Source organism: Mus musculus, chromosome 15, assembly GCF_000001635.26.
Source record: "Mus musculus strain C57BL/6J chromosome 15, GRCm38.p6 C57BL/6J".
NCBI classification, from domain to species: domain Eukaryota; kingdom Metazoa; phylum Chordata; class Mammalia; order Rodentia; family Muridae; genus Mus; species Mus musculus.
Genome location: NC_000081.6, coordinates 7,391,528 through 7,405,068, shown reverse-complemented (window position 1 = coordinate 7,405,068; position 13,541 = coordinate 7,391,528). Strand labels below are relative to the sequence as shown.

The window sequence follows — 13,541 nt, the reverse complement described above, 5'->3', positions numbered from 1 at the left end:
ACATTTCATTTTCTTTTTACTTTATTTCACTTTTGGCAAGTCAATGGCTTTCCAAACCTCAGGGCTTTCTGAAAATAGACCTCAAGTTGGACTTCCTTTGCTTTTAACCAGTGACAGCTGTCTGATCTGACAGGGTTGGGGGGCCCTCTTTTGTGGAAGCTGAGACTGCAATGTCTAGGTCAAAGCCGAGACATCATTTTTCTGATGTCTTCACTTTATAGCCGAGAAAAATAAGGTCTTGAGAGGTCAGTGGAATCAGTAAACCCCTTCTGACAATTAGTGACAGGGCTGGGAAGAGAGTACAGATCTCCTGACCTTGAGTCCCTAGAGACATCGGAGCTGCTGTATCTTTCACAATTGAGACCCAAATTTTGCAATTGCAAGCCGGCTCTCTCCATGTGGATGCCTTTTAGGAAGGGACACTCGGTTGAATGTGACAACTTTGGACCACCCCACCCCATGTTTTGCTGTGCCGTGTGTCGCTAGCAGCTATGGGAGGCCAGATGTCCTTGAAGCATCCCTCAATATCTACAAACCGGTCATATGGCAGGATCCCTGGGCTGTCGGGAAGATGGCAGCTTGTCTCTGTTTCTTGCATGTCTAAGTTGGCAGCTCTGGACAGAATGACACAGTTTATGAGGTCTGCTCTTCCGCTCCCCCCCCCCCCACACCCTTGGGAGTGCACATCTTATGCGCTTCATTTCCTCCTTCTCCTGAGATGCTCAGGTCTGAATCTTTCTCTTGGTATTTCAATCAGTTTCGTTCCTCCTATCCTACCCAGTCCTTTACCTGGATTGCCCTCTAGCCTGTCAAAGGGCATTCATATTTTCTCTTAGACCCAAATAAAGATATTCCATAGATTAAACCATGAGCATTAATAAGGAAACAAAAAGCCCCACTAATCTCCACTCACTGTATACTCATGAACCCACACCACTAACATCGGATTTCTCCTCTGGTTCTGTTTTGTCTACTTTGTTCATTTGCTTGTTGTTCTGGTTTAGCTTTAGATAGCTTCACAGGTTCCATTGTTTTCCCCATGGCATGTTCTCAGTCTTCCTGTAATGTGTTGCTTCCAGGGTTTTGCTAACCAGATCTTGCATTCTGAACCTTACCGAACACACATTTCTCTTTCCCATCACTGTGAACAATATGTATCCTATCTGCCGTAGATTCTGGAGTTACTGTCCTAGGAGGAAACTAATTTACGGCTAAATTAGTCCCCACTATTAGGCTAATGGTGTCGTATTAATAGGAATTTCCCACTTTGTGCCCATTTTGTGACAAAGAGACAACGGGCTCTTCAAAGCGGCTTATCCACCTCTCTTTATTTTGTGTTCTTTAAACAAGACAATTATTTAACTTGAGATGTATTTCAAACAGTGGACATTTTGAGAACACCCAAAGTCTGATGAGAAAGGTGTTTGGGGATGGTTGGTCCTGTATTCTCCAAAGCATTATGCAGGCTGCCCGCCAATTTGGTTTGTCCCTGGTGAGAGAAGGAGTCCGTGTTTTAGCCTTGAGTGTGAGCCCAGGGCTGAAACCTTACACTGTGGAGACAAACCTCCCTACAGTTGACTCAGAAGGAAGCTTCCAAGTGAAAAAAAAAAAAAGCCTTAAACATTATCTCCATGTTTCATGCTCTATGTATGCAGGTCTAAATGTGGAAGGTAAGTTTAAAATGTTCAGAAGAAAACATGGAATGATGTGTTCATGACCTTGGGTAATGGTTCTTAAACAGGTTATAAAATATACTATCCATAAATGAAAATTTGCCAGGAATAATCTCAGGACTGTTCTGGAAAATCCTATTATAGACATAATCATGTTTTAGACTTTAATGAGACTGATGATGTATTAGTCTTCTCATGCTGTTGTAACAAAGTACCATTAGCATTAGCTGAGTGGCCTAAACAACAGCAGTGCACTGGGGCCAGCATGGGTGGGTTCTGGAAAGAACTCTGGTGTACAGTTGACCACATTCTTAATATGTTCTAACAAGCAATGAGTGAAGGGGGCAGAGAAGGGGAGGGAAGAGAAACGGGCGGGGGGGGGGCTTCTTCCTTTTCCTCCTCCTCTTCTTTGTCTTCTTCCTCTTCCTCTTCCTCTGCTTTGTCTTCTTCCTCTTCCTCTCATTCTTATTCTTTTATTCTTATTCTTGTTCTCGTTCTTATTCTTTCTTCTTTTTTTTTTGTTTTTTGGTTTTTTTTGTTTGTTTTTTGTTTTTTCGAGACAGGGTTTCTCTGTGTAGCCCTGGCTGTCCTGGAACTCACTATGTAGACCAGGCTGGCCTCGAACTCAGAAATCCACCTGCCTCTGCCTCCCAAGTGCTGGGATTAAAGGCGTGCGCCACCACGCCCGGCTCATTCTTATTCTTATTCTTCCTCTTCTTTAAGCACATAGTTATAGTTGGCCTAAAACTTGCTGTGTAGACTTAGCTGCCTCACGTTTCTGACTCGTAAGTGCTGAGATTGCAGACATGTCTTTTTATAATGCCACAGTTTTATTGGATTAGGCACCGAGCTCTGCCCCCTCCTTAACTCTAACTGCCTTATAAAACCTTCTTCTCCATGAACAATCGTGGGGATTTGGAGGCACCAACATATTAATTTTGGAGGGATGTAATTGGGGCCACAATGATGGCCATGCATCTTACAGTCACATGTCACCCATGTCATGGTGCTTGTACTCAGGTATGCCTCTAGTATTCTGTTTTAAGGAAGAATTGACTGTGCAACCATTTTCCTACCCCAGTAGAAAAATGGGGTCCTCCCGGATCCATCTGTATTATACTTTTGTTATTTTGTTTGTATTGTTTACGTTCTTATCACAGAAGTTGCCACATAATGGGACCCATTCCCAATGGATGCTGGAGATGGAAGAAGTGATTCCATTTTGTTTGATGATCTAATTTTATCTGGGAGGGGGTGTCTGAATTCTCTCTCAGGAATCTAGATGAGAGAAGAGTGAATAATAGGACTTGATGGGTCCCGGGAGGATCTATTTCTTGATCTTGGGGGGCATTACAATGTTCTCATCTTCCTATATATAATTCTTCAGACAGGATACCCTGTGCTTTTCATTCTTATATACATTATATGTTAAATGTGCCATGTGCATGCCACACATAAAACATATAAGTCAAATTTGAAAAGATATTATGTTAAGTGTGAGTTTGTAGAAACAGTTATGCTCATCTCTCATTTGCCAAAGCACAATTCTCTTTGGCCAAATTATTAAAATTGGAAGCATGTGCCTTTGACTGAGCATGGGCTCACTGAGAAATGAACCTTGTAGTCTGTTATAGCGCGAGTCCATGATTCTACATCCAAGGTCATTCACTGCAGCTTTATCCTGATACAACAGAAGACAAAAGATCAGAGAACAAACAGATCACACATCGTGCAGTAGAATATTATTCCGATGTTAGTGAAGAGGCAGCAGATTTGCTGACGTGGAAGGGTCTGCACATTCATAACTATGCAGGAGCTGCTCTCATTTGAGATAAGCACAAGCATATGTTTCTGTTTGTTTGTTTGTATGTTTTTAAATATTTGTGGAGTATCTGCAGAAAGCCACTCAAAACACCTGGTGGCTTTCGAGAGAGGAAAGGTAAAAGGGCAGCTCGTTACTGTCCAATCTGCTTAATAAACATTATACATTTTATTTCACTTAAGTCAATAAAACCCAGACACATTTTTTCTTTCTTTCTGAACATCCATCACCTTCATTTAGAGTATCACCAAACATCCCATAATTGATATGTCTCCCTTTCTTATCTTTGCAACTATTCATGGGGCAGAAGTCAGTATCTTCATCCCATGATACTGAGCAAGGTAGGCAAGGCCATTCGCCTGCGGGTGATACCATTAATTGAGTTTAAATCACCAGAGAATTTAAACACTTTTTAAAAAACAAAACAAAACATTCAAAGTAAATTTTGCCACTGTTAGTTCCCACCCCCTCTTCCTGCCCCTGAAAGCATGAAAAGGGTGAAAGTCAAGTGTCTCATTTGTCTTTAGCCTGATTTACAAGGGCTGTGAGCTGTTTGTCAAGCTGGAAGGAGTGGAACCTTGAGGAATGTGATTGTAATTGCAAAGGAAAGGGATGTGTTCCTTCTAAAGCTCATCTTATGTTTGTAACAGTTGAATTCCCAAAGAAAGTTTTAGGTCTGTGGCCCCAGCACCCAGAGTTTGTAGGGGCCTCAGAAATAAAACATGACTTAAAGGTGGGGCCTTCAAGAAAGAAACAAGGAAGGACCTTTGGGAAAAGAAGACCTGTTTTCTCAGTCAGCTATGACTATCTGGAACATGGTTGGTTAGGAAGAGACAGCTGTCAGCTCCTGTCTAGCAGAGAGCCAGTATGCTAAAACCCATGTTTGCAAAATTAGCAAACAGGTCTTAAAAAGACACAACACTGGGTGGCGGCGTATGGAGGGATGATGGAATTCCATGGTGCTGTTCATTAGCTAATATAAAATTAAAAATAGAGCTAGACCCGGTGGCACAAACTGTCATTATTCCAGCTCTTGGGAAGGCTAAAGAAGGAAGATTTTAATTTCCAGAGCACAGTGGCCTAGGCAGTGACTTCCAGTAGTGAAGCTCTGCCTAGAAAAGTAAAACAAAATAAATTGCAAACCACTACCACCCTCCCATGAAAATTTTGTTATGGCTGCCATCCATTCATTTGGGGAATACATGTCCAAGCAGAGCCTGAGGTGAAACTCCCCAGTCTCCAGTTGGAGTTGCTCTCCAACGTATCCCTTGGAGCTCTGGAACTCTCCGCTCTGGAAGTAGAAGGTCTGAATTTCTTGTTAGTTCTGCACTTTGTGGGGGAGGGGGGGTGCATGAGTTTGGGTGGGTTATGCAGCCTTCCCCTGATTCAGTCTCCTTGGCTGTGAAATGGGGATAATGCTAACAATGTACCTTCTTGGTGTGGTTGCTATGGGAATTAAAGGCACCTTAGAGAGGGTCCTGTACCCAGGAGACATCATACCGATGTTAGTCTTACACTCATGGTTACTATTTACTGAAATTGGTGCACCAGAGAGCACTAGTTATGCTAGGCACCTGTATGGTAGAATATAGTATCAGGGGTGGGGCTCTAACCAATGACTGGCTCAGCCTCTGACCCAATGCCATGACAGGGAGACATTTTTAAGTGAGAAAGTGAAAAACAATGAGGGACGATTCTGCATTAGGGCACTGGCTTCCTTCAGTACACGCCAAGACCTTCAGTGTCAAAAGTCAGTATTTATAGGAGCTGTCTGATCCAGAACGGGGGTGGCATGCCGTGCCAAGGCAACTCAAAGTAGATTCCTGTGTGTCATGGGGGCAGCAAGGATGACCTTTAGTGGCCTCAGTGATCCTATGGGTCTAATGTAGTGTAACAGAGCATATCTCTGCAGAGTCACCTTGCCTGGTTTCCCTACGTGTTTTCACCTCATAAATGTAGTGCCGTCTGGACGTTCCTGCACTAGTTTGGTTTAAGAAACTCCAGTGGCCCTGGACTCAGACTTCAGCTACTCAAGTTGTAGAGGACTTTGAATTTATTTATGGAACAATTACACACCTGAAAATACCAACGTGTAAGGAACTATATTCCAACCTTGCTAACAGGACTAGGTTCATGGGTGGGGGTGGGGGTAGGGGAAAGATCCAGGGTAGAAATCACAGGACAACACTCAGCTCTCCTAATGGAAGATTAACAAGGGGCCAGGAAGCTGCTCTGCCAGGTGGGGCGTGGCGATCACCCTCAGACGTTTGCCAGTGACCACAGTTTCTATCTGCGGGGCACTTCCTAGGGCCTTTGATCTTTTCCAGGATTCTGGCGAGGGCTCGTTTTCCTTTTAGATTATTTATTGTATCTGTTTTCACGAAGGCTTGGGGTCAGAAAGCCAGTTTGCTCGGGAGCTCACACCCTTTGGGGCAGTACTGTAAACTCCAGCCAGCTGCACAGATCTCTTGGGAAGGGAGGGGGTCTTTCCTCAGCTAGGGAGCTAAATGCTGGCTCCCGCATTGCCCCTACTCCCCAGTCCCGGCCTGGCCGCAAGCGCTCCCTTTATAGAGGACCTTCTCAGCCCCAAAGAAGTTAGACTTTGCCACAATAACCTGGACTTTTTTCTCTTTTTCGGGGGAGGGGGGGTGTCTAAAGTTGCCACCCACCACCAGAAGGGGACCTGGCCCCCAGGCACCAGTCCCTAATCTTCATTTGGCCTTTGCCTCTGAGTGGCCTAGCCTCAGCTCTCCATCTGTGCGCCTTAAATCCCATTTATCTTCTTAGCACCCAAGACTTGGCCAGCCCCGCCCTCCTCCTCCCTGCTTGAAAATTACAGCCCCTCCCTTGCGCTTCTTCCAAGAGTGCTCTACAGAGTAGAGAAACCTTTGAGGTATTAGGAAAAGTGGTTTAAACTGGGAGCAAGCCACCTAGAGGGGTATGGGGGAAGAAAGGTCCAGCCAGCGAAACCGAAGCACCAAACCAAAAGTTAAGGGTTAGGATCCAGCCGAGGACCCTGGGCCCGCAGTCTGAGTCAAGGAACACCGGGCGAGTGTCGAAGTCGGTCCCACCCCGGCCCCCAATCTAGGTCACCCGCGGGGAAGGGCTGAGCTGGGGGCTGTCGGCGCCGGAGGTGGGCGCGGAGTGAATTGATTCAGACCCTGCCCCTCGTTCTTCCACTAGATTGTAATTCCATCTCCTGCGGGTCGAGCCGCCCTCCCTCCGGCGGCCAGTGCGTCCCTCCCCTCGGCTCTCAGCGTCCACTCCCCAGCCCCGAAAAGCCTTGCCGCTGCGAGCCCGCTCCGCTCAAGCACGCCAGCTTCCCAACTGCTGCCTTGCCTCCTCGGACTCCCGAGTGGCTCCTGGTTCAGCTCCCTGGGTCTCCCACCTTCTCATCCTCGCGTCACTGGCGTTCCCCGCGTCCCCCAGGAGACGCCCTTTCCCTGCGCGCCCGGGACTTGGGGAAACTTTGCAGACGCCGTTGGTGAGATGGATTTAATCTCAACCTTCTCGCTCCATTTCTTGCTCCTGGCCTGCAGCCTCCCACCCGGCGCTGTGTCACTCCGAACGGCTCTGCGAAAATCAGGTAAAGCACTCAGTGCGCCCGGAGCCGGGGTGCCCGGAGCACCCCGGTCCCGGCCTTTGGTGGGGTTCGCAGAGCAGGCAGCCGCTCTCTGCTCACCAGCGTGGGCTCAGCCTGCCTAGCCTCTGCGCAGAGCTCAGCCGAGGCACGAGCCTCGCCCTCCCCCAGCCCAGGCAGTCCCAAGGATATTGTTTGTTAAAAGAAACGATTTGTTTTCCAGAGCTAGGAGGTGGTGGGTTCTGTGTGGAACCACGGACTGCGAAAAGTTGGGGGTTGGGGGGGTGGGCGGGCAGCTATAGCTCTGTCTCGGTTACACAGGACTGAGAGAGCGCAGAGGACTTTCAACAGCTCCTCCTGCTTCTTTGAACATCTTATTGGACTCATACTGCCTAGAGCCCAGCCATTTCCTGTTGAGTGTCTGAAGGTTTGCTGGGAGCCCCCTTTCCTGGCTCTGGTCCTGTCTAAGCACTGGGTACGGACCTGCACTTTCTCTGTTGTTGGGATTCTCTTGCAGCCCCGGGCTGTTTGTGCAGAAAGCAGCCCACAGTGGGTTAACCTGATCTCTTTTAGAACTCCTGTCTTAGCACTGCTGTCCAAACAAAGATATATATGCACTGTAGGCTAGCTAGTACAAAGGATCAGAGAGAAGGCAACACCACAAAAACTCACATTTCTTCTAGGTAAAAAGTATGTTTTTATCAACATTGATTTGGCTGTGTCATGAGGGAAAGTGGAACAGTTTAAATAATAAAGTTCCTAGCGTTGCTTCTGGGTAACGATTTTTATTCTTTGTTGGCCCGGACCATATTTAGAATTGTGAAAAAAAAATCTGCTTTTTCTTAGCTTACTTTACAAGTGGGGTTGTCTTATGGGATTAATTATGTCTTCTGAACAATGGAAAACAATCTAATTATTTTAATTCAGCCTGCAAAACTCACAGAAAGTGGAGTCTGCCCTCCCAAATGTTTCTACAAGAAAGTGGAGTCTGCCCTCCCAAATGTTTCTACAAGAAGGAAGCAAACCAGGAAAATTTATCAGAGTGCAAAGAAAATAATCTTGGCAGGTTCCCATCTGCATGTTCAAATATGTCTTACTGCTCCAGGATCAGTCTGGAGTTTGGGGCGGTTGCCTTCGATCCTAGGAGATATCTCAGTCTTCAGGCTCTGTCTGTGATCATCTGTGTCCCCTTACCTGATTTAACACTGAGGACCGTTCTCAGCTTCCACAACACATTCAGATTCAGAACGAATCTGTCAGCACACTGTCCAGTTCACTGGGGAGACAACGGCAGCCACCCAAGGTAGAATCATATTAAACTGTCTTCTTGCATCTTCATACACCTTCCAGAATCTCAATCATAGGAGCCTTTGAACTTTCTTGCTCAAGAAAACCATACTATGGTCGCTGGCCCTCTGTAGGTTTCTGCACACGAAACCATCTAACCACGTTTGAATAGCACATGCATACGTCTGTGGCTCTTAGCCTGTGTGACATATGCAGGGTTCTTTGAGGGTAGACTTCAATCCATTGAAGCAGGATGTAAAACCTGCTGTATATAATTGCATACATGTTTTCCCCCATTTGCCTCTTCATTTTGTATTGTTTTTGGTCCTTCCTCTTTAAAAACATTTCTGCCTGGTCCACTCAGCATCTTGTTCAGATATTCACATCAACAATAGCTCCTGTTGCTTTCTTTGCCTTTACTTGAAGTATTGGGATGGGTGGTTGGGAGCAGTGATTTTGAAAACTTGCTTTTAGATGTTTTTGGCCTCATCAAAGTAGAAGGACTATTTAGACCATCTTTAGCCTAAGAAAGGCTTTTTATTTTTTTTAAAGTTACTTCATAATTTTATCCAGACAATGGATTTTAGGTTGGAAAGCTGTTTGGATGAATATGACAGCTACTTCATAAACTTCAGGGCAAATTTTCCTTGTGGGCTCATTTACATCCCATGGAAAGACTAGTTTTTTGATCCGTAAAATTGGTCCAGATTAAAAACTGCCCCAGTTGGCTCTGATGCGAACAGCAAGGAGCTCATTTGTAATCTTCCCCAGACACCTGCAAGTCCCACTCCAGTCCATATGGGAGGGACTTTGTACCTTGTTTCCACCCTGATAGAAATTGGCTTGTGTGCAGTACTTTGAAGGTGGTATGGCCACCACACAGTCATTGCAAAGCAGTGTGTCCTGTTTATCTATTCCTCCTTACTCTGCACAATCGACTTTTGATAAGTACAGTTTAGTTTCAAAGTCTTGGATTCCAATTAACCCAAAGGCTCTATCCCTTCTTTTAGAAAGAGGTAAAAAAAAGAACACCTGGCCCCTCACCCCAAGGTGCAGCACCTCTGGCACTGAGCATTGGGAAAGAAAGCTCCACATCTGTCAGGACTCGCAAGCGTTGCCACAGCAGTGTTCAAATGAAGTCAAATTAAATAATAGTACCCGGCGTTAATTAAGTGCTCCTTACACTGTTCTGGGAACTTGACACATACTGATTCTTTTAATCAAGCCAGCAGCCTTGTGGGCTGCATGCTGCCTGTTTCTTTGTTTTACTAAGGGGGAAACCCTGGCTTAGTGGAGCCCAATATCTTACCAGAGGCCACACAGAGGTTAAATGGTGGAATGGGAATTTAGGCTCTGGTATTTGGCACAAAAATCCCACTCCTGAGCTGTCTCGTTTGCAGAACTATGTAGCCTTGAGTGTTTTCAAGGTTGAGTTCCCCAGGGACAGAGAACCCTGTAACCTAGGTCGAGGGCCTCCCCTTGTTATTTTGTATAGGAGACCCATGTCACCTCCAAACAAAAAAGTACCTAGTCTACTGATGTGGGGCACAAGAACCTACTCTCCCCTGACCTCATCCATAAATAGTGTATGTAGCTTTACCGAGTAATGAAGAACTGCTTACTTTCTTTGTTAGACTCGTGGGGATTAATGTTGGGGGAACACCTCTGCAGGCCTCCACTCTGTGGAAACAGTGGCTTGGACAAGTTTTGTTCCTGTTCTCCACAAACTGGAAGCAAGTGCAAACTCTTCACTTTGCAACGGGATTGAGGGATTGAGAGGGACTTAGTGATTTAAGTTAAGGTCAAAAGCTGAGCTGGGCTAGAGTGAAGACGCCCCTGTCCCCAATACCAGTTAGCCTCTTGCTTCTGGCTCACAGCAGGGATTCCAGAGCGAAGGGAGGGAAAATTTCAACAACTGTGGACAGGAGGGAAAGAAGCCATCTGTAGTCCACAGAGAGATCTGTCAACCTGGCCTTCATTATGGGTCTTTTCTAGGTAGCTTTATTGAAATGAAGACGTTTATGAAAAGTCTTCCTTTTCAGTGATTACTTGATAAGTTCTAACAAACACTATCAGTGCGGACACCCTCAGCTTCTGGGCCTCAGCTAGCAGTAACCACCTAAGGGGCCTGTGTTCCCCCTGCCTAGGGGCTAATTCCCCTCTTGCAGATGTTTGTATTGAAAGAAATGGACAGTTTTCTTTACTTGAGAATATAATCTTGTGTTTCATAATAGAAGATCTACCCTGTTACAGCCCCTGGCAGCTGGTGATCTGATTTCTGACCCTATACTTTTGAATCTTCGAGAATCTCTCATAGTTTGTGTGTGCCTTCTCACATCCAGCACAACACTTTCAGGATGAACCCATGTATCGTGGCACTTAGCGGTTTTTCCCCCTTTGTTATTGGTTAGTAGTGTCCTCTGTATAGATCTTAGATGACCGAAGTGTGTTTAACGGTTCCCTGGCTCTTTAGGTGTTTTCAGCTTCAGGCTGTGGTGAACGGGGCTGCTACACGCAGCTCTATACATGCCTCTGTGTGGATATACTTTTACTTCTCTTGGTAAGGAATACAGTGAGGATCATTTCTTCCGGTAGTTGGAACTTTCCAAGAAAGCACTGAATTGTTTCTCAGAATGGTTGTACTATTTCACATTCCTAGGAGCAATGTATGGAAGTTCTACTCATCCTGGATTCCCCAAGGCATTTGGTACATGTTTTCCTTTCATCTCTGTAGCTGTGAAGAAACAAACAAACAAAAAAAATGTTAAAACCAAAACCTGAGTGACAAAAAGAAACCTATGGGAAGACGGGCTTAGTTCACAATTCCATGTTGGAATCCATCACTGGAAGTGACAGGAATTTGAAGCAGCCTCTTGTGTCACATCCAGTCAAGAGCAGAGAAGTAAATACATGAGAGCTCGCTTGCTTGCTGGCTGGCTTGTGCTCAATGATTTCACTGCTGTTATGTGGTCATGATCCCCCTGAGTAGAGAATGGTGCTGCCCACAGTGGGCCTTCCCTCATCAGTCACCTTAAGACAATTACCACAGGCCAAATCAATGCTGACAATCCCCTACCGATTGATACTCTTTCCCTGGGCCGTCCTAGTTGTGTCAAGTTGGAAATTAAAGCCAACCATTTCTTTGTCATTTCTCTGTTTCTTTGTTCTTGTTTAGTTTAAGGCTTCTAATGGATGTATAATGATATATCTCATCATAGTTTTAATTTTTTGTTTCCTTCATGACAAATGATATTGAACTTTTTTTTCAATGTGTCATTTGCCTCTCAAGTTTCTTTGAATCTTTTGACTTCTTCTGAAGAAAAAAAAGAGAGATGTTTGTTTTCTTACTGAATTTTAAAATTTTTTTTGTACATTTCGAATGCAGCTCTTTATTAGATATGTGCTTTGAAAGCATCGGCTTCCTAGATGCAATTTGCTCATTTTACTGGCTGTGTGTGTGTGTGTGTGTGTGTGTGTGTGTGTGTGCGCGCTAAGGTGTGTGGCAGTGAGTACACATATAGGTCAGAAGACAACCTCAAAATGTTACTCTTTTAAATTTATCCACCTCCTTTGACAAAGGTCTCAGATTGGCCTGGAGCTAACTAATTAGTCTGGACTTGCTGGCCAATGAGCCTTAAGGGCCCCCCTGTCTTCTTTCCCCAACATTGAGATTACTAGTCTATGTCACCATGGCCAGAAGTTTGCCATGGGTTCCAGAGATTGAATTAGGGTCTTCGTGCTTTTGAGGCAAACACTTCCCTGACTAAGCTATCTCTTCAGCCCTTTCCTTTGTTTTCTTAATGGTATCTTTCAAAAAGAAAATTAAAAGATCTTGAACATACCCGATTTATCTCTTTTTAGTGATTTTTCTTTTTAAGACAATTCTACCCATGACTACAAAAATGTTCTTCCTTTTCTAGAAGATTTTAAATTTCCATTTAATTTGACAAATTGTTTTGAGCCACTTTTTTGCATGAGGTAGAGTAGTGAGTGTGTGTGTGTGGGGTGTGTGTGTGTGTGTGTGTGTGTGTGTATGTGTCCTTCTTTTCCTCTGTGACCTATCCTTTTTGCCTGAGGTCCCAAGGCCAGTGGGAGAAGGTAAAGCAGGGTCCAGAGTTCAAAGATTTCCTGGAGGGACTGACTTTCTCCACAGTCATTTTTAATGTAGCACAGGCTCACAGTCTTTTTTCTTTCCATTGCCTCCATATTTCTCATCCACATAATTAGATTAAAATGAAGATATATATATATCAAGCAAGAAAACCAAAGTTCTAGAAGAGTAGAGTTAGCTCGCTGGCAGCTACCTTGTTGCTGGAAGATGAAGAATACAGGTCCCTTTAGGTGGTTTCTGCAGCTGCTGGGTGACAACAGAAGGCTAACACATTGGCGATCATCTAGCCAACTTCTCAATTGTCACCCTCATCAAGCTCTCAGGGGATTGTAATATTCTTACTTAGAATTCATATTATAGACCTTTTCTATGTGATTTGTATGTGGGGGTCTTGTCTTTTCTGGATTCCCCCCCCCATTTCCTTTTTTTTTACTAGCCAACTCTATTCCATCACGGTGAGGTTGTACTGGTGCATGGGAGCCTCTCCCCTTTCTCTCTGTGTCTAGGTAGATGGATAATAGATAGATAGCACCATACAGGGATACATCATATGCACACATGTGTGTGCTCACATGCATGTATGGTATCTAGCAGTGGTAAGCTGGCAATGCTCCATGAACTTCACGGATCATGGCAGAAGAACCCTCTGACTCTGCACTGCATCTGGTCTCCTCCCTTTCCGTGAATGTCTTTATCATGTCTAATAACACAGAGAAACACTTCTTTCTATTTGGTTTTTTCTTCTGTCTTTAACTCTTCCTCCATCACTGTGATCAAAACAAAGGAGAGAAAACAAGGTCAGGGTTAGATGTGATTTGATGCAAGGCAGTACTTTCCCCGAGGAAGAGTGACTTGGACCGAAACAATATACATCTCCATCCCCGGGGCTAAGAGTTTAATAACCTTAGAATTCTTTGGGGGAGATAGTAGTCTGTAGTTTTTTTTTCTTCTGTTCTGGTGCCCTTGGTGTGGTAATATGGTCTGAAAGCATTCAGTGATTCCAATCTGGATTTATGAAAGTCAAGTCCGATATGTCTGAGGTTATGATGGGCTTCACTCACTCGCCAC

At 44.8% G+C, this 13,541-nt stretch overlaps 1 protein-coding gene across 5 annotated transcripts in view; it reads left to right on the top strand.

Moving 5' to 3' along the window:
* The first annotated feature begins 6,324 nt into the window (after positions 1-6,324).
* Egflam (EGF-like, fibronectin type III and laminin G domains) overlaps positions 6,325-13,541 on the top strand; it is a 192,625-nt gene continuing 185,408 nt past the window's right edge. For 2 of the 5 annotated variants that reach the window (NM_178748.6, NM_001289496.1), the window contains exon 1: positions 6,679-7,081. In NM_178748.6, the coding sequence (NP_848863.1) occupies positions 6,985-7,081 (97 nt within the window). In that variant the 5' untranslated portion in view covers positions 6,679-6,984. Of the gene's footprint in view, positions 6,389-6,408; positions 7,082-13,541 lie in introns of those variants that run through there. The other 3 variants (XM_017316628.2, XM_017316629.2, NM_001289498.1) reach the window with 3 other exon arrangements.